At 35.0% G+C, this 21,997-nt stretch overlaps 2 protein-coding genes across 6 annotated transcripts; one reads left to right on the forward strand and one right to left on the reverse strand.

Moving 5' to 3' along the window:
* Positions 1-2,071: 2,071 nt before the first annotated feature.
* LOC140973032 (ubiquitin carboxyl-terminal hydrolase 2-like) lies at positions 2,072-6,271 on the forward strand. 4 transcript variants are annotated; one of them, XM_073435559.1, is made up of 6 exons: positions 2,072-2,217; positions 2,461-2,505; positions 3,730-3,776; positions 5,011-5,057; positions 5,151-5,253; positions 5,340-6,271. In XM_073435559.1, the coding sequence occupies exons 2-6, from the start codon at positions 2,475-2,477 to the stop codon at positions 6,111-6,113; spliced, it is 1,002 nt and encodes a 333-aa protein (XP_073291660.1). In that variant the 5' UTR covers positions 2,072-2,217; positions 2,461-2,474; the 3' UTR covers positions 6,114-6,271. The 4 variants fall into 4 exon arrangements, with proteins under 4 accessions (XP_073291660.1, XP_073291661.1, XP_073291663.1 ...); XM_073435560.1 differs by having other exon boundaries at positions 2,096-2,168; XM_073435562.1 differs by having other exon boundaries at positions 2,097-2,154.
* A 362-nt stretch (positions 6,272-6,633) lies between these two features.
* Positions 6,634-21,997, reverse strand: LOC140973031 (phospholipase SGR2-like). 2 transcript variants are annotated; one of them, XM_073435557.1, is made up of 21 exons: positions 21,119-21,995; positions 19,807-19,907; positions 19,466-19,657; positions 16,403-16,558; positions 15,617-15,688; positions 15,383-15,535; positions 14,746-14,796; positions 13,648-13,818; positions 12,430-12,579; positions 11,561-11,626; positions 10,920-11,450; positions 10,788-10,842; positions 10,555-10,685; positions 9,787-9,859; positions 8,952-9,054; positions 8,780-8,873; positions 8,600-8,662; positions 7,815-7,863; positions 7,604-7,707; positions 7,407-7,453; positions 6,634-7,284 (listed from the first exon to the last, which is right to left on the reverse strand). In XM_073435557.1, exons 1-21 carry the CDS (start codon positions 21,321-21,323, stop codon positions 7,056-7,058), a joined length of 2,796 nt encoding a protein of 931 aa, XP_073291658.1. In that variant the 5' UTR covers positions 21,324-21,995; the 3' UTR covers positions 6,634-7,055. The 2 variants fall into 2 exon arrangements, with proteins under 2 accessions (XP_073291658.1, XP_073291659.1); XM_073435558.1 differs by lacking the exons at positions 6,634-7,284; positions 7,407-7,453 and having other exon boundaries at positions 7,603-7,721; positions 21,119-21,997.

Genomic DNA, 21,997 nt, shown 5'->3' on the forward strand with positions numbered 1-21,997 from the left:
TGTACAGAACCTAGATATTCGACCCGATCCACCAAACCGCAAAGATTTGAAGACCCATTCTCTGGACCAAACTCGGGGTAAAATTTTGGTATCATCATATTTATATTAAAATTTTAATCAAGATACATAATAATAATAATAATAATTTACATACAATCAAAACATCAAAATTCACGACGATAATCTTTTTAAAAATTGAAAAACATAATATTATATAAAAAAAATTATATTATATTCAATATGGTAGAGATTAATGATAATTACTAAGTATATAAAAATAACAAAAAATTTAAAACTATAACTGAAATTAAATGATATAATCAATGAAGAATATTAAAAATATTTTATATTTTCAAAAGAATATCAAATTCAATTTTTATTTTTAAAAAATAAAATAATTAACATTAATTATATATTTATTTCTTATTTGTTTTCAAAATTTTAATGTTGTAGTGAATACATTAATACTAATAAATATTTGATATATAACCATTTTTTTAATAGAACTTTTCAAATGTACAAAAACATATAGATGTGATTATTTTTTAAATTAATTTAATTTGATCCTATCTGAATCTAGCTATTTGTTAACAAAATAAATGCGATGATATGGTTGGGAGGTATACTGATTTGATACAACCCTCAACCCTCAACCGGTTGAGGTTGACCATGGTGTCACTGATAAAATAAGAGGAATAATGATTTCTGAAAAAAAAATAATCAATCCATAATTTATGAATGAAAATGTAATAATCATTGTTTTAGAGTATGTAAACATTTGTGGCAGTGTTTGCAAATACTTAAAAATTAATTATGGACTTTTTCTTTACAAATTTTATAATACGATTATATTTTATGGAGTTATGCTGCACACCCACCGTGCACACCCACCGTGCACACCTATGTGAGCACCGATGAGGTGTCACTCACCAATTGGATGTGATGAAATATAGAAAAATTGCGCATCTAATGGGTGAGTGACACATCTTCGGTGCTCACATAGGTGTGCAACATATCAAATCTTTTTATCCAAATATCATCGATTGAACTCAGCTCGATATATGATACTAGGTACTTATATTTAAGAAACATATCACGGAAAAAAAAAAGCGACGGGCCATTTGTGTGACGGGTAATTCATCCATGTACAGAAAATAGATCGGTTTTGATTATTAAGAATCAAATTGGCAAAAAAAATTAAAAAATCAGTTAAATTGTTATTAGATAATTTATTTTGAACCTTTCAAAAATGTATTATATTTTAAAATAATCAATAATAGTGAATTATTTGGTCAACCAAATGTTGCTCCCGTTAGTGGGCAGTCACACTCCTATGGGCTTCAAGACTTGGGCTTACTCTTTCCAGTATCGGCCCATATTATTATTAGTCCATTATGATAAATAAGCTTCCCACATTAACGATCAGGCCTTTTCATTACATGGGCCAGCTATATATCATTACTCGATTATCATCTAAATTAAACATATTATAGTTGTTCGGATAATTTGATTAAATAATTTTATATTATCACACAATCAAATCCACGAGAACAATTCTCACGCGTCCAAATTAAATCTAAATACTTTTAAGAAAAAAATTTTAATTTTATCATATAATTTTACAATTTTCTATTTTTATTAATATATATTTTCTATATCTTTACTATTAAACTTAACCAGTCGTATGAACTAAATTTGATATGTCAACGTGATATGAAAGTTTCATTATAATTTTCTTTTCGTAATATATGTTAGTTAAATTTAATGTGATGTGAATTTATTAATAAATTTTGTGTTTTTTTTCTATCTTTTTCTTATTTTTCTATCATTTATATATAATTTATCGAAAAATTCAAATTATCTTAATAAATCATATTTAATCTATAAACAGTATTTTTAATAAAATAATATATATTTTTTACATAAAAAAATATCAAATAAAAAACAATTAATATGCATGTCCGCGTGACATACAATTGTATTAACAATAAATTTGTATTTTTTCCCCTAAAAAACAAGTTTTAAATCCTTGTTCCAAAAAAAAATTTAATTCGAAATATTTACTACAAATAAATAAAATTATAGATCAGCATTTTTTCATCTACTCTCCGTAGAACTCCAAGCAGCGTGCTCGAGCGTCGGATACCGAGGCAGGTAATAAACGCGCCGTAAGTCGCCGCCTCAGTGCCGCCATTAGCGGCCTCCCATCTTGAAGTGGTTGGTAGTCGAATAATCTATTATTTACTGAGGGACTTCGTAAGTTTCGTTTCATATGGATTGACAGTGCGTCTTAGCATATTTTTGTGGAAATTAATTAGGTTTAATTTTGTTATTACGCGTCGTGGTGTGTGTTCCACGCTTTCCGTGTCTAAATTGCGAGCTTTGTTGAGAATCTGAATAGTATAATGCACAAAACTTGTGCTTTTATAAACCTAAGCTGTAAATTTTGGAATTTTGCAGTTGGATTAAACATCATGTCTTGGTGCACTATTGAGTCGGATCCTGGTATGTTTTTCTTTGGTGTTTCATCTTATGTTCCTATTTGTTGAAATGGAATGTCGTGGCTGATCTGTTTTTCGCTTTAGTGGGAGGTGCCTGAATTTCACTATTTTTTGGCGTTCAAGAGTCGATATTTTATAGCAAAAATTCTATTTTCTGCAGCTTTGATAGGAAAATCTTGATTCCTGACATATCCTTATTTCATTTATGTGTACAATGTGAGAAAGAGCTCTACTGAGAACCTAGTGGTGTTTTTTGAGCTCTCTTATATAAAGCCACAATTTAGTGTTCTAATACTTGTTTTGTTGGAGTGTTGAAAGGTTGGTTAGAATGAAATCTGTACTCTTAAAGTTGTTTATTTTCATTATGCAGTTCATTTATAGTTGTTTTATATTGGTTTTCCCATACATTTTTTCAGAGTGATAAGGATGCATGCTCTTCATATACTCCATTACATATCTCTACTGCTGTAAAGGATAATACATGGTTCTAATGTTTTGTTTGGACTCATTTGATCTTAAGTACTAAAACCATAAAATGTAGCCAAAGAAATTGTTTTGATACTTAGGACCAAGTTTAGCAGCCTTGTTGTATAGACAAGGACCCACATGATCGCAGAAGTGTCATCCAAAAGATATACTAACTTAGTAAGCTACAAAGGCAAGTAATTTTGACTTCTGAATCACCAGTTTAGTAGAAGTAGTAAATTATTGCTCTTAAACCAATTGTGAACCATGTATTCAACCTAATTTGAACCTTCTTTTCTGTGAAAATTTGGTCCTCCGTTTTGCAAACACAGTTCAGCAATCTTCTGTTTATTCTTAAATTTTACAAATGAATCTTTTTATCTAGTTGGTAGCATTGGATCACCATCATCTTTGTAATTACTGTGTCAAACAGTGCATAGTCATATTGCCATCTTGTACAGATTCTGTGCCTATGTGCTGAGAAACTTTTTTCCCCTTTTTGACTCTTGACGTTTCAGTGGAAGTTATCCCAGGGAGTGCATGCATTAGCGCACCTTTCTAAATGTCCTCAATAAACTTGAGAAAACCTCTGTTATATTCCTTTCAAGACTATGAATTATGTTAAAGTTATTTCTCCTGCATTTGTTTTGGCTTTTTCCTCATATTGACTCTGTTGGAACACTCCCTTGAGCTTCTATCTGGGCTTAGAACATGAAACCCAAATTTTTCATTCCGTTGTATTGAGTTTGCTTTCTTGCTGCAGGAGTTTTCACCGAACTCATTCAGCAGATGCAAGTTAAAGGTGTTCAGGTATAGTTTTTGATGCATATTCCTCTTGCTAGGTGCTCTGAAATTGAGATTGTATTGCTTAGATACGCTATTCAGCATCACCCACTATAGGATTTCCTTTTGTTTTGGAGAATCTTTTTCATTGAATTTTAGATTATTTAACTCGAATACTCTAGTTTAAGTAAACAGTTGGAAATGGGAGATTGGAATACATATAAGTTTCTGTTTTCTTTCTTAACTTGCGGGAATGATTGTAATATAGTCAGATTTGAAGAAAGAAAAGATTATTGCTGCAGTAAGGCATCTCATGGAACATCTGAAATTGCCCTGTGTTTCACCGCAACAATTAGATGGGTTAAGCTGTTCTGCCTGTTGAACAGATAGGACTAGATGAATATAAGTGTTTCCAGACTATAAGCTAGATAAGCTCAAAGGCTGTTGAGTTGTTGGGTTCCTGGGAAGATCCCTCTTTGGACTTGGAAAAAGGTTAATATGTTCACATCTGAAAAGATTATTGCTGCAGTAAGGCATCTCATGGAACATCTCAAATTGCCCTGTGTTTCACCGCAAAAATTTCACACTGACTGCATAAATATTAGATGGGTTAAGATGTTTTGCCTGTTGAACAGATAGGACTAGATGAATATAAGTGCTTCCAGACTATAAGCTAGATAAGCTCAAAGGCTGTTGAGTTGTTGGGTTCCTGGGAAGATCCCTCTTTGGACTTGGAAAAAGGTTAATATGTTCACATCCTACTTTCTGGTGATCAGTTTTATTTTATTTGATGGTATTTATTAAATACCAAATCCAATTGTTTGTTCATGTATCCAAAAGAAAGACACTATTTTTACCCTCTGGGAAGTATCTATGCTCCGATGCTTAGAGCCTCAGCTTCAAAAGTCATAATGCTGAAGATTCTGGTAGTTATTATTTAATTTTTATCCCTATAGAATTATCCCAAGGAAAGTACTACTATTTTGGTGTTACTTTTACTTGGGAGTAACACATGATTCAAAAGTGGACGTCTGGAAAGTAAATTGGAGTTATCTTGTGACAAGTATTTTTTTCTTTTCCCATACTGGTAACGATAATTTTTGTTCTGGACACGACTGAAAAATTATTGTTTGAATGACTAGTTTGGTTTAAGATTGAAGGAAAAATGGAACTCTGTTGGCTGGCTGACTCAGTTCTCTCGAACATTTTAATTTTCTTATTATGGTTTAGCTTCCTTACTTCCTTTGCTATTCTCAAGCAGGTCGAGGAGTTGTATTCACTTGACCTTGATTCTCTAAATAGTCTACGGTAAATTGATTAATCCTGGTCGCTGTTGTAAAATTCTTTCGTCATATTCTTTCTTTCATATATCAAAACTTTTTGGATCTTTCTGTTTTTCAGGCCAATATATGGGCTCATATTCCTCTTCAAATGGCGCCCTGGCGAAAAGGATGATCGTATGGTTATTAAGGATCCAAGCCCAAGCTTATTTTTCGCCAGCCAGGTTCATGTCCATACCATTTATTTTGGCAGATGTTTAGTAGTAGAATTTTAGGATAATGCAATATCACTTCTCTTTAATGATTATAGGTGATCAACAACGCTTGTGCCACACAAGCTATCCTGTCTATTCTTATTAACAGCCCTGACATTGATATCGGCCCAGAGCTGACCGCTCTGAAAGAATTCACGAAAAACTTTCCACCTGAGCTTAAAGGTTTGGCTATCAATAACAGTGAAGCTATTCGTGTGGCACACAATAGTTTCGCGAGGCCTGAGCCCTTTGTACCTGAAGAGCAGAAGTCTGCTGGTAAAGACGATGATGTCTATCACTTCATAAGTTACATACCTGTTGATGGCATACTGTACGAGCTCGATGGACTGAAGGAGGGACCTATAAGCCTGGGACAGTGCCCCAATGGACAAGATTGTGTGGAATGGCTACAAATGGTGCAACCAGTGATTCAAGAACGTATAGAGAGATATTCAAAGAACGAGATAAGGTTTAATCTGCTTGCGATAATAAAGAACCGGAAAGAGATGTACACGGCGGAGCTCAAGGAACTCCAAAGGAAGAGGGAGCGAATCCTCCAACAGCTTGCCGCCTTGCAGTCTGAAAGAATGATGGATGGCAGCAATATGGAATCGCTAAATACAACACTTTCAGAAATAAATGCTGGGATCGAAGCTGCTACGGAGAAGATTTTGATGGAGGAGGAAAAATTCAAGAAATGGAGAACTGAAAATATACGCCGTAAGCACAATTATATACCTTTCTTGTTCAACTTCTTGAAGATACTTGCTGAAAAGAAGCAGCTGAGACCCCTCATAGAGAAGGCCAAACAGAAAGCAACCAAATCCTAGATGAGTGAGCTGCAGTCATTGACCTTTTTGCTCGATGACAACTGTTAATGATTTTCAGTAATTGCTTATTATCTGGATATGTATCATATGGAAGGCAGATACTTTTACGTATGGATTGGTATTTGGGAATGCTTCTCTCTCTCTCCTCTTTCTTTGTGTTCCGTGATCATGACAAAGGCAGTCGATGTATGAGATGTTTAATAAGCAAGCTATAATATGATCGATAATGAATCATTTATTGTAACTTAAAGATTTAAATTGTGTTCAGAATTGTTTCAAGTGCATTTAGTTCAAGTTCTAGTTATTGATGAAAATGCTCTATTTATAATAATCTATATAAATAATATAAAGTAGATAAATGTGAATTGAGCTTGTGCAACTCCATTAATGAATTGAAACCGAACCATTTTCATTCTCGAGTTTGAATGATTTAACAATAGATTTGAGCCACAGGTATGATAGTATTATATTATTAGAGCTCGGCTCTACGTGTAACTCTCTTAAAGTTAACAGCTACGTAATAATAAGAATCTGCCAAATGACATGATACGAAAGTAGCATTGTTAAAAATCAATTATACACTTCAGGAGAAGAAAGTGAAAGGTGCAGTATCATTAACAATGTGCGTAACCGCATGTTGCGCTTCACACTCTTTTTTTTTGCTTTACAACACCTAAATGATTTTTTTGGGGCAAACAAACTATAATTTTCTGATGCTGAATCCCACTTTCCATTTGCTGCTGTAAAAATTCAAAAGAACAAAATATATACTTCACCCAGCTGATTTCGACTGATCGAGCGACAATTGTATGACACACATCAGCTGTCCCTTGTTTGTTCCACAAATTTCCTCTTACACTGGTTACAAACTTGGGCACAGCTGAATTTATTGTCGAGAAACAAGTTATTTCTGCACGTGACAGACATGTGAAATGATATCGTTCAGTCACTCATAATTTTCTTTGCTCTTCGGGAGAAATTTTTTATCAGCACGGTATCACCAAAGGTCAAAGGGAGTTCTTCATCAGCCAATTCCCTAGGATCGGACCAGCCCTTCATGATACTCTCGTCTTTTGGGTGTTGCTCACTTGGTAAGGAAGGTTCATCTGGTATATCACGGTACAAGTGCTTTAACATGAAAAGAACGGTATCGTTATCTCTCCAATAGTTTCTGTGAAAAAATAATCATTCGAAGTTAAAAGTTCAGCACTCAGTACAACAAGCTGCCAAAGCACGGAACCAACAGTGATCTAAATGAAATTTGATAGGTTATAATTGAAAAGGTGCGCTTACGTGTGTGCCCCAATAGCCGATACATATGGATGGCGAAAGGTTTTATCCTGCATCAGTAAAAGCCATAAAGAAAAAAATAATCAGCCAAGTAGAAAACATACCTGAAGTTTGAACTGATATGATCAGCAAATTACAAAACATGCCTAAAGATGTAACAATTGCTCTAGAATATATAATCAACAAGGAAGAGCACATACTTGTAAAACATGATCAATTTGCCCATCTCCACTTCCTGTTAGCTTCTCCATCATAATCGAGCCATATGATCTCTCTTCCTTCTCTTGGATATGTTCACCTTCCTCTGCACGAGATATTCTAAATTCTTCAGTGTATGAAAGTCTTCCAGCCTCTATTGCATGAATAACAGCAAACAATATGTAGGAATTGAACCATAGAAAGAATGCTTACCAACACGGGCATTTTCACTTCTTGATTGGCAGAGTGTAAGCACTTTAACCTAAGCAAAAATAAGACTTGTAGGTAATATAACAGTAAAGTCTACTTTACATACTAATCATTTACAAACAAAACAGGAGTCATGCTGACTTGTGACAACATGATACAATCCACAGAATGACAGAAAATAATAAAATCCGCTTGTATAATTGCACTTACCTATATACTCAAACACTAACGATGAGAATTTTACAAGCAATAATCTCATCAAGTCAAAGAAGAAACCTATTAGTTTATGCCATCCAAAATCAGCTTTGTACTCCCCAATAAAATATAAGAAAGTATAATCACAGCAACTATGTCTGGAAAAGTAACAATTTGTACGTGCTGTATTCATCCTTGTCGATTTCTAATTTATCACAAAAACAGAAGACTGCACAATTATTTGAGCAACAACTGTTTCTCACATGTTCATAGTTTATATCGATCTTTAATGTTTTAAAGGAACATACACAAACAAAACCAGTTAATGCTTCCTAAATGGTTAACCAATTGAACAAGGTGGATTCCCCGAGTATCAATACCAGGCAGACATAACCTTTACTCCATATAAATAATACTGATAGTGACAAGGTAACCTATATATGTGTGTGTGTGTGACACAATATATAACGGTAAGAAAAAAAATAAATTTGATTTGTTTCGACCAAGGTTACATCAGTCAAGAGGGGATAAAATACAAAAGGGAAATAACAGAAATCATCAACAATGGAGCATCAATAGACAAATCTACCTACCTGAATAGCGCTCATGTGACCCACCATAGACTTAGAATGTGAAGCCAATCCTTCCCTGAATTCCTAAGTGACATTGTATCAGTACATCAAGTGGCATTATTAGTTATCAGTAATCACAACCTTTTGGTTTCACAATGAAAGAATGCACATAAACCATTTCGGACTTTCTAATGCACCAACCTGAAACCCAACATACAGCCGCTTCCCACCTCTGTGGTAAGGGATAATAACTGCCCGTTTGTGTATAAATTCTTTACAGATCAGTGGTTCTATTCTGAAAGGAATTTAATTTATCCGATTCATCAAGAATTTAATTCATGAATAATCCTGTTCATAGCTGTACAAGACGGACCTATATGCCACAGGATCATAAGGATGAAAGATGTTAAACATTCGCTGACATGCTGGCATCTCCTCGTTTATGTTTTCCTCTCCCCAATATTCTTTCCCTTCGCCTAGAATCCAAACAGTAGAAAGTATCTTACACAATGATTATGCGCTCAATTGATAAATAGAATGGACAAAAAACTAAAGAGAAATCAAGACATCTTCAAAAGTAGTTCTCTGTTAGGTGATCAAACCAGTCTAACTTAAAAAAAAGAGAAATTAAGACAGCTTCGCTATTTTATCTACAACAATGTTTTCATAACAAAACCGGTCTACTTTAAAAAAAATGGTTCAATCAAACGGTCGGACCAGAACACTATTATATTATATAAAATAATAATATATTTTAAATCAAAATATCTTAAATGTGNAAACACCAAAAAACAAAATTTTAAATGTAAAAAATAATTTTTTTTGAAAGAGATATAAGAAATAATCAAATTCTAAAAAAAAAAAATTTAAAAGGCTGAACCGGTCGGACCGGTTTTTAGCTGGTTCACATGGCCAGTGCGACCAGTTTGACAGCTAAAACGGTTTATGGGCTTGTTCTGGACCAGACCCGTAATGGTTCTCGATCGAACCGACCGGATCTACAGAACATAATCCAGAGAACCCGTATTTCATTCAGTTAAGATCTTAGTTACTACTTTTCCCTGCAACCAAATGGAGTCTTAAAGATATTATTTTGAAGTAAGAAATCATTCCTTCCCAGAGCTTCAAGAATTCCTAGCTCTTCAAAACATGGGAAAAACAACAAAAACTAAAATAGGGGCATGCAAGTATTAGGTCTTAGCTATTACCAATTCCAATGCGAATATTGCGAAGGGAAAGAAACACTCCAAGAGGAGACCCAACAGCAAAAAATGTGTCAACCTGGAATAAAAATCCTTGTGTATAAGCTTACATAGCCTGTGCATAATTTGCATAAAAAAAGAAAGATGATGGTGATATGAAATTAGAAAGAGGCATGTAATGTGGGTGTACGACAAAATCATTTGGTCACAGAGATATGAGACAAGAAGTTGTGCCTTATCCGCGAGAAACTAGAGTGATACTCCATTTCACATGAAATTTAAATGGAAAGATGGCCAACTTAATACTGTTTTGGCTAAGAAATCTTATGCAAACATAGAATATTCAGCAAGGGGTATAAGAGCCCATTTTCAAGTTTCACCAGCTCAATTTTCTTGCCTCCAATAGGATCAGAGATCAATGCCACAATAAAAGATATCAGAGCAAGCAGCCTATGACTTGTGGTAAACAAATTACTATGTGGAGTAAAGTGCTACAAAATTGAGAGCAAAGAACCCGAGGGACAAACCACCGAAGAGATCCATGTCTAAATCCCATTCATTGGAGACGTCAAATATTGATGAGGCCTAATGTCTGAAGACGCATTGGATCTAAATAAAATTTTTACTAATTATAACTTCTGACTAAAATCCCACATGCATGGTGAATTAAGTGCTCCATATCAAGTGCATTCTGTAGGTTACGATGCAAACTTGTGCATGGCTTATACAAGCTACTGACCAGATAGCAAACAACAAAAAATGAGAGAAATTTACCTCAAATTCTAACTTTGTGTATCTTATTAGAGGAGTGTAATTCTTCAAGGAATCTTCAAGCTCTGGCCGAACACTCTTGTAATCAGATTGACTCACAGCTGCGGTAGTCTTTTTAGCATTCTCTGGTAACTCTTCGCATCAGACACAAACATTTAAACAATCAGAACTTCCAGAACTGAACAACTATAGTCCAAAAAGAATGTTTACATCATCTTCAATCACACAGCCCATACCATCATTAGCACATTCAGCTTCAATTTTTTTTACTTTTGCCTTTAGCAAACGAATCTGGAACTCAAGTGAGTGGCAAGAATGTCAAACAGGATACCAGAATAAGAAACTCAAAGAATAGTCAAAGGAACCACCTCTTCCTTCATTAATTTAATTGCTTCATCTTTATTATCAAAGATATCCTCATCATCTTTATCACCATCACACAGTACAACCTCACTGCTCAAGATATTAGGGTCATCTACCATATAACTTTTATAGGAGCCCATGAGATTCGAATTGCCAAAAGAATTATTAACATTTTCATCTGAGGACAAGGCATCATTTGTTTTCTGGTAATCAGTATCTGTGGTATTGGATTCATCAGAAACTGATAATGCAGGAGGTCCCAATGGAATACATGATCCCTGCATAGATTCTTCCACAATATCTTGGTTATCCACATGGCCAACAATGCTCTCAATATCAACATTCTCAGATCTCTCATCCCCTATATTTGACATGAAATTACAGTCAGAAGATATATTATTCCTGATAGAACAATTTGCCTCATTTCGTCGTTCTTTGTACATCCACTCCATCGGGAAATTTGAATACAACTTTTCTTGATGACAAAGGATATCATAAGCTAGAACACTTCCCAAAGAGTGACCATACAGGGAAACCTACAAAGTAGATTTAAAATTGGACAATTCAGTTTAACAAAAAGTTTTAATGTTAGCTTATTATGCTCAAATTAAATTGGCAGCTTTCTTTTTGTTTTTTGCCTCAGTACCTTTCCATCATAACCAGGATTCCTCTTTAAGAACTTCAAATACAATCTATTAAGTTGATTGGATACCTGAAGAAGATGCAAACACTTTACAAATTAACAATTGCCCTAGACACATTTGTTAACAGATATCATCGATCAAATAGAAAGAATAAGATGGCTATTTGACAGATGAAAAGGAATAAAAAATTTGATTTTTTTTGGCAAGTAATGATCTCGCCAGTTCAATGAGAACATGAAAACCAATATTTATTATTACAATCGTCAAGTAGCATGGAGGGGCATATGGGGAATGAAGGTGATGTGGGTGTGGGTTTCAGGGGGTTTTAGAATAGTACGGAGCACCAAGTTTGTAGTTATGGCACTCACCTCCTGCTGTAAAAACAGACCTGGCCAAAACTCATCTCCTTGTTTACAAACACACAAATTTATTATCTCCACCTTTTGGTTTTCCTCTCTCGCACATAGCCCCCTTACTGTCCGATTCAAATAAAAACAAATCCATGTTTTGGTGCAGAAAAAAGGGCGCATGTATTTAAAAAGTAATATTCCCCAAGCTAAAAGAAAATAAATATAAAATAAAAAGAGCAAACCCCTCATTTTTTAGGTTCTTGCTCAAGTTGGCATATGATTCATCAAATTAGTACCTTGATAAGTGATCAATGATAATTAAACAGCCACCATGAAAAGATAGATATAACAACTCCTTATATGATATGACTGCAAGTGTGAGATCCTGATACGGCTTTCAGAGGATGAACAAGACAAGACTTTCAGATTAATACAAGAGTATCATCAAGACATGAAAAAAAATAAGAAACATTCAAGACTTGCAAGGTGATACAAACAAAAGTGATTAAATGAGGGGGTACCGAGTCAATAATGTCCTGACAATGAACAGGGCTCATGTAGTATAATATATCATGAACAGTTGCACTCAACATCGTACGCAGCCCTCGGACGCCATCTAAAGTGATTTTTTCAACTGAAGCTTCACCACCAAGCGTCAAGCCCTTCCGCCACTGGAAAAAAGACAAGGAACAAAAAGGAGCACATGATGATCACGGAGTTGAATAGACACCATAAGATAAATCACAAGAACCATAAGTACTTAAAATACAGAACGTCAGCAAATTCCAAATTCACAGCCAGCAGCCCGATAGTTACCCATCAGGTAGCCAGTTAAAACAAAAATAAAATTCAACTGAAGTAAATAACCAGTAACGGACTTACAATAATCTCCACAAAGCAATGCCCTTGAATGAAACCTAAATCTACCTTAGTAAAAGGTTCTACGTTTAGAAAATCCCTCCGCAGTAAATAAACAGCAAAGTCATGTACGAGAAACCTCATAAATGGCAGAACTTCTGACAACCCAATACAACTAGTGGTTGAGAGTCACCAAAATAGATCACATTTTTAACTACTTCACTACTTGGGATCAACAGCGAGAGGCAGCCAAGCAAGCATTTTCACCACTAAGTTATTTGGTTTATCACGTTGACAATACCTTCTTCAAGTGGCCACTAATATCTTTTATTAATATCCAACAATAATCCCATTGCTTTCATAAAATAAAATGATCAAAGAATAAACAAGAATGTGGATTACATCTTAGCAGAGAAATCAGGAAATAATAATGGTATACAAAAGATTCACAATTCTGGTAAATACAGCCATTTGTCTCCCCAAAATACTTATTTTAAGTTAAAAACAACCAGGTTTCTTANAATATTACCGTCTGCAACACTGAAACTATATATATATATTTAATATTACCGTCTGCAACACTGAAACAACCATCATATAGTCCTTAGTCTGATAACATTTTAAAATATAAGAAGCTCCAACCCACTTTACCCATCATTTACCATACTCTGAGCTTTTCGTAATAAAGTTTCTGTAGATTTTCAGCTATTGGCATCATGAAAATCCCAGCTATCATTCTTCCGCTTTTTGTTCTGGGAATACATTCTAAAAACTTGTCTTACATCAAAGGAGGACAAATGAAAGAACCATAGGACACACACCAATCCCTAAAACAACAAAAAGGTCCACATAACTTTACAATGCTATTGAGTGAACCAGACCTGGCATGGTATAAAAATGACTCTTTGGGTGCCACGTTGGTGAGAAGTTAGGTGTCTTTCGGCGAGCCTTTCCGTTACGTGTCGATGAGTTGCAACATCATCCACCAAATTAGACTTCTCCAACCTTTGACCAATACCATGAATCACAAATACTAGATGTCGAACAGGAACCTACGACAAAAGAAAGTAGTTTGCTACTCGTAACTTGGCAGATTCTAAATCTGAAATTATATAATCATCACTAAATGTGAGAGGAAATATAAAAGAAAAAAAAGGAAGGCTAGGTAACTGCCAGTTGAAATCAGAATATACAAGAATTTTTATCAAACTTCAGAAAATAGAGCAATACACACCAAAGTCAAAAGCTCCAATAAATTTAGATTCAAATCTCCAATTAAAGAACCATATAGTAAAAAAAAAACTTCGTTCCAGAAACACTCACGAGCAGACCGACAAGTCACAAGTAGCACCACATACCTAAAAAAATAATATGACCCAATGATTTGATAGACATTTAACTATTTTTATCAGCAACAACTTGAAAACAGATCCAGCATGTAAAAAAAGTAAGTACAGACTGACAAGATACACATTATTTCTCATTTATCACCAAGTTTTTCAACTGAAGCAATTATCATCAGAAATTCTTGCCATCCGACTGTCGATGTTGAAAATCCTGAGAATGAGAATATAAGATAGCCATGATGTGAAGAAGGAAAATAAACTAAAACTTAGAGGATATATGATGAGAAATCTGCCAAACTTCTCTCTAGGGTCTTTCAGTCTTAAAAGACACATCAGGGTAAAAGACAAAAGAGTCAAATTCAAAGATAATTTATCGACTCTGCTATTTCACAGTGACAATAAGAATTTCTAGGACACAAAATGCAGAGTACAAGAAGTACAATCTTCACCAAATAAGTCAATTCCATTAATCACCATGATAACTAATAATTCAGAGTAGGATGGGAACCAATAATCTATATCACTAGACTTTAATTACCTAGTCCAGGAAAATCATTTATCTGATTGAATATACATCAGAACTATCAAAACATGTCAGAACATATAACTACTCCTCAACATTGTTTTGCGTACCTGCGAACAGTAATCGTCCATTTCCTCCTCCTTCTCTTGACGTAATTCATCCTGAAATATGGAAGACAAAGTGCATGGTGCTTTTCATTTTCATTTCTGAGAACAAGAAAGAGGTATAAACTCGATTCATCAAGACATCCTATGTGTTCACTTATTACAAAAGTTATAGAGATGAAAAATTCTACTGTGGATTTTTAGAATGAAACTTTCGACAGTTTTGGGAGTGAGAAACAGAAAAGCCAGCATAGTCAAAGCTATCCACAAAAAGTCCAACACCTCTTTCCAATGCCTCTATTTTGAGAAGGAAAAAACTCACACTTTCACATTAATTTATATTTTTCATTTTACAACATATCCAATGCAAATGTTGCAAACTTGTAGTTCAGAAATAATATATCAATTTACATGTATAAAATAACAATATCAAATATCTCAACTTTGACAAGTTTGTATTAGAGTTCATGTCGAATAATCAGATATAATTTAGTTCATTATATAACATTTAGTAATCACTAAAAGGATCGATGGTTGCGGTAATAAAAATGCTTCAATAATGTCCACTTAACCTAAGTTCTCTACTTCGCATGGAAATGGCATATTTGTTCATAAAACAACAGTTATAACTGCAAAGCAATACTTGAGTTGGTTTTTTTGATTGAGGGGAAGCATATCCTCGTCTTAGCTTAATGTTGTTCCTTCCAAAACCTATAACACTTGAAATCCCGGAAGCATCAACATTTAGCCAAGATTCCCATGTGTCATCTTCCCCGGTGAAAAGGGCGTGCAACCCCTGCAACCAAAAAGTGTGTAAAAGACAATTTCAATTTAATAACCATCAAAAATAACCTTCAATAAACGAAGAGGATCCTACCGTGGTTGAGCCTTGTAAATCAACACGAGCGGCAAAGAGACCTGATGGTTGAAATGTCCTTCTATGCCAAACCTGAAAACATGGCACCCAGCTTCATGTATTCGTCTTCTGAAAGTTAATACACCCTAATTCAAAGACTTAAAGCCCAAACCCAAAAATATGAAAAAACAATAATGAAAAACTACGTCATAAATTGATTGAAGGCTTAACACATTATCCCCGAAAGAAGGACAAAATCAGACGAAGACTCTTAGTTTAAAGGTGTATTTTATGGGTTGGTAAGATAAGAGAGTGATATATAGTCATACGATAAAAGGTTTGGTAACAAGTTAAGTAATTGTATGAGACATTTAGTCAACTGTTTGGTTTGCATGAGTAAATGTAAGATCACATTTACACATTTATAATCATTCCTCCAAAATCTGCAAATGGTTCCATGAAAAATAAAATGAGCGGAATCCAAGTAATTTACCATTTAATTCAGTCTATTGTAGCTCCGACAAAAAACAACTCGCCAATATGGTGAGATATTTTGTCAACAAAATATACAATTTACGAACAACGGCCCATGGATTTATTGACGGAAATGAAAATGTGAAGCATACATGTGATGTGGGATCAGTGTTTATCTATCCTCCTTTTATCAGGGCAACAAAAAACGCCCTATTTTATGACAATAATTATGCTCCTGAACTCAAGAAACTCGAGAACAAGAAATAAATAGGTAGTTGAAGAACAACAAAGAGGAGCATCGAGTGATAGAATCAAAAGATAAAATTTTGGAACCTGACTGCGATATGCATATTCCAGTTGCTCAGAAACATCTTCACGTAGTGGAAGCCAATCAAGACCACCTTTACGAGCAAACCAGTGACCTCGTAACACACGCCGATTCTCACCATTCCAATAAACAGGAAAACAATGTCTCTTGGCCAAATCCACCTGCGAAATAAGGCTATCAGAAATTTTATGTGTTTTTGACAGAGAGCTGATGCATTCATGATGTGGGGGTCCAAGTTTGGAGAAAACAGACATGATTATCTTTTTATATTTAGTTAGGATAAGGTGATCTATATTTTGGAGGATTGAATCTATATATCTTTTAAATCAATGGATTCTCCTATATATTAAAGGATTGAATCAATAAAGGATATAAAAAAATTATTCACAAACTTGTCTTATAAGATCTAAGGTTCTATCCCAACGAGCTTTAAAATCAAGCTATAAAGAGATTCTCTTTAATGAGCCTCAAATTTAAAATGTTATGAATCTTAACAATCAACCGATCAGTCACCCCATTAAAGGATCCATAATTTGGGATCATAACATTGGCTTCACACCAAATTATTTGCAGCAAAAACAAACACAAGTTAATTCGATATATCTGGCTAGTGATGTCAGAAAATGTTAGTTATATTATTTTTCATTAGGGACAACTAGCACATCCACATCTCATCAAAATGTGTGTATGAACAAAATTATTTTAGCAGGATCAATTTTCTCGTGCGAGCCTTGACAAAAGCATGATGGTAATGGTATGACTTTCAGAAACAAAATTAGTCCAAGATTTTTTCGAATAGAGTAAATAAGTTTAAAACAATTTTTAGTAGGGTAAAATTTTTCTTGTGCAAGCATAACAAAGGCACAATATTACACTTAGTCTTAATATGCAATAAATAATAACCAAGAGAGATTTTTGTTTAAAGAATACTGAAGACCAATTATTTAATCTGAATATAGAATCCCTTAATCATCTGAAATGTCAGCATTGTTTCACCAAAATACTAATTTACAAAATTCCTCCAATGATGTAGGAATTAGTCGTCGTTCAAATAAAAGCTCGATAGGATATATGCAAACAACACTCGAGGATCACTTATCTTAAATAAAATATTGTAGTTATAACTTATAAGTGCATGGTTAATGTTTTAATGACAATCTTCAATGAATTGCAACATACTATAAAAGATGAAAGCCATGTCCTTTTCTTGGACAATTCGATGAATGGAAAAGTAACGAGACCAGAAAACTAATGTGCAGATGTGAAAAACTGCAGCAAGTTCAAATGCAAGAATCACAATGAGACAATATTACTATTTTCCAAACTAAATGTTGTATAATACTAGCCCAGCTCTCCAGCCACATTAACTTTATTCTCCACAGTTTTAAGTATGGTTGATAGTAAGACAAACCATAGTTTGCATTAAAGCGCCTGATAGGAGAACTGTAAAGACTTGCATTATACTTAATTTTCTAAAAAAGAAGGATTGCTGTTATTCTTATCCATCAGTCAAGAGTTAAGATTTGATATCTCTCTCGAAGAGGCACCCTTATAAAACTGATGAAATCTTTTAACCTTGAAATAACCGGTCCATTCAAAAAACATTGGAGAAAAACGAATGTGATACACTTGTCTCACATTAGTTGAAAATGAAAGTTTAAAATGTTTTATAAAGATTACAACAGACTCCTATAGCAACTTAGTTTAACAATTTTCGTAAAGTGAGGACGGATACGATGTAATTGCTATAGGGGCTCATTGTGCAGTCGCGCAAGCGCGAGCCTAGTCCCGGGGCTTGACAGTATGGTATCAGAGATGGCCACCGACAGCAAATAAGTGTTATGCAGGGCAAAGTGCAACGTAGGTGAGAACCACCTCTTGAACCTGCGGGGCAAGGTACCACATCACAGGGGCCACATCTTCAAATTGTATGATCCATCTCTAGACTCCCGGCTCTAGTGGATTGAGAGACTCCCGGCTCTAGTGGATTGAGAGGCAAGCCACAACGAGGACGTCGCGTTATGAAGTAGGGGTGATTAAGATCCCTTGTCTCACAATAGTCGAAAATGAAAGTTTAAATGCTTCATGATTATAAGGGCTTAAATAAACTCCTATAGTAACTTGAATTAATCATTTTCGTAAAGCGATGACGAATACGGAGTAGTTACTATAGGGGTCTGTTATGCAGTCGCACAGGCCCTAGGCGTGACAATTTGTAACATCCCAAATTCGACGACTATCATCATTGTATCAACATAGGTCTTTCCAATGTGCTTATGTCTTCACTCACACTTCCTAAGAAACTTCTAAGGGGGTTTTACCCATCCCAAAATTGCCCAACGCCAAACATGCTTAACTTTAGAGTTTTTAACTAATGAGCTTTCGAAAAGAATATGCACTTTGACGATAAGAGTAGTACATATCAAATCTTTTTAAACTCCTCATTCTGGTACATGATATTACATTCACCCATCTTTCAGAACGCGAAGATGATGTCGCGATCTTGTCTCATTGATCCACCGGCCCCGGGAATCTAGAGATAGCTCCTACAAGTTCAATAATTGGTTCTCGTGCATATAGCACTTTGTCCCGCATGTTTAAGAGGTGGCTCCCACGCCACGTAACACTTTCTCCAACATAGCACTTATTTCCCGGTGTTCTTGCTGGTGACCGTCTCTAATGCCCGAGATTCGACATCTATCTTCACTATATCAACACAGATTTGTCCAACGTGCTCATGTTCTCTCACTCACATGCTCCTCACTCACCCATTCTAGAGTTGTCTATTTGAAAAGTAATTTCAGAATTTAGTCTTGGTTCTGCAATGGGGCCTGATAACCATCCTCACTCCAAGCAGAAGATAGAAGATCTTTTTTTACAAAGTTGTTGTGTAGATGTGATTGTTTTAGAATACCAGCCAACATTCCCATCCCGATAAACAGAAATTTTAAAAATCTATTAGTCACTTTGACGAGAATAAGGAATGGTTACGGCTAAATACTCACATTTCTCACTTTACCGGCCACCATTACACAGTAATACTGTAAGAGGACTACTGAAAACAGTACCTCGTACAACCCTCCCTTTACAGGGACACCAACTCTATCTTCTTCAGTTGCATACTGCTTCCATTTGGAACTCTCCGATGAAAAATGTTTCATCTGTATATTTGAACTGGAAATAATACTAGACTGCCCCCTTGGACCTTCACTACACTCAGCAAACTCTTTCCACCAACTTGAAAGCAACTCGTCCTCTCTCTGTTAAAATGCAAAAGAGCACCTCAGTAATTTGACAAGTTTATTATAAATAATGAATGCTTCTGTATATTCTTTGAATACATGTTTCCACTTTCATAAGTAAGAACTTGAGCAACAGAAACAAATGAAAAGAAGGAAAATGACATGACCTGCAAAAAAGATGCCTCTACCGCAAGAGAATCCCTCATACCAAATCGAAAATAATCACCTTTTCCCACAATTTCTGTTCGAGGAATTGACGCAGCAAGTTCTGCCACAGCGAGCAATAGACATTACACATAATGTTATATCACAGATCCAAAGCATGTGCTTTTTTATCGTATGAATCTCATTATATCAATAAATTAAGCATATGGATAATGGTCATAAGTAGTTTAGATTGGACACTCGAGGTAGTTGATCTAATAAAAAGTTCCTCCCGAGTAAGCATGCCCACAAAAGCAGGAGTTGCCTCAGAACCCACAATTCATAGCATAAAACACAATTTATTTAAAACACCACAGCTTCCTCCTTCTAAAGAATCGGGCAATTTCAGAGAGTACTTCATAGTATCCTTGTCCCATGTAAAGCATAAAAAGCAGTCAGCAAGACACAAGCTTAAAGTTCCTTAACCATGGCAGGGCTCCTTTTTCACTTGATTAAAGTAGAACTTGCTCCTAAAGCATATTGATAAAATCACACTTTCAGAATCTACTCCTTCATTTTGCTGCCTCCACTATTTCCGGCAAACTAGCTTCCAGCCCATGGATTTTTGCCTTCCTAACACATGGGCTGACTCTAGATTAATTGATCAAAGCTCTTGATTTATATAGTCTACATTTTTCATCCTTTCTTCTTTGCTTTTAAGAAGATAATAATTTATTATGTATGAAATCAGCCTAAAAATTTGATTAAAATGGAGTTTCTACACGTCAGATGCTAATGCCTGCCATTCCTAATTTATTTATTAGTTTAGCCAACCTACCACTATTTAAAATGATTGTTTGTTACAAGAAGAAATCCTCTTTACATCATAGGATCTACATAAATGAAGATCTCTGTGCTTATCACGCAGATAAAGATGCCAAAAAGGTGAAGGCAATCATGATAGAATCAACCAGAAACAGATACCATCTGCTTCATGTCTTTCGCATCTCCCTCAACTCTTTTGATCTCCACAGGATCACAAGAAGTTCATATAAGAGTACAAGATAAATTTGATATCTGTCAATTGATCAGCTAATCATGGAAAAATAACATCTGACTATACCGTACACAATCCCTATGTCTGTGGCCACAATTTGAGATGCTCCAATCAATATTCAAATCTCACAAGCAACCTTTGTGAAATAACAAGTAAATGAAAGCAGTAAAACTACAGATAATGCAGATTAAAAAAGATTCAAACACAATAACTTTCTGAGGTATATTTCCAGATAAAATAAGAGAAATTCCTTCAAAGTTCAATGAATAGGTGCTGACCATTTACAGCCAAAGGGACCTTGCAGAAGTACCACCGAACATCGCCGCCATCTGAGGGGCTGTTAGTGCGAACGAGGTATTTCTGCCTGCCTTCACATTGATCAATCTCATTAGCCAATCTCCTTATATTAGACGGCGTGTTCTTTAACATGTCCGGTGAGGTCTCATCAACCTCCCCAGCACCAGCCCCCACATTCAGTTCCATTATTTCCGTTTTTTTCACCTCAAAATAATCAAATTTATCATAGGTTTCACTAAATATATATGTATATATATTTTTTTAAAAAAAAAAAAACAAGTACTACAGTAACGTTGGGGCTTCCTTTGCTTTATCCAAAATTCCTTCCCAAACACGCACCTTTTCCAGCTGACTCAACATATACCAAGAAAATAATAATCAACAAACGGAATATCAGCAAAAACGCCAAACGGGATCCATCCGCTTTCCTTTTTTCTCACCGCTACTCAACAAATTTCGGATTTTAGACCAAAACGGTATGAATCATGCTATTCCCCCCAACTTCAATCCATAAAACTGGAGGAAACCGTCAATCGAAGTTATTTAATGAAAAAGATCAAGCAATCATAAATCATTTAACCTAAGTTCCAATAATGGGATTGGATGGGATGATCTTCGCGACATGCATTGAAATTCAATGCATGCTCAAACTATGATAATGTCAGGATACATTAACGTGCCGTAATCAAAGAAAGATTACGGGCCCAATGGCGAACACAAAAGAAGAAAATCAATTAAGGGAAAACTTTGGTAAATTTCAAATCGTAAACATGGAAAAAAGATTGATAACGGGATGGGGGAGCGGAGCAGGTGTTGAATGTCAGGTTCAACAATCTCCAAATGTGAGTCTCAATCGCCTC

Source organism: Primulina huaijiensis, chromosome 3 (genome assembly GCF_012295235.1).
Source record: "Primulina huaijiensis isolate GDHJ02 chromosome 3, ASM1229523v2, whole genome shotgun sequence".
NCBI lineage: Eukaryota > Viridiplantae > Streptophyta > Magnoliopsida > Lamiales > Gesneriaceae > Primulina > Primulina huaijiensis.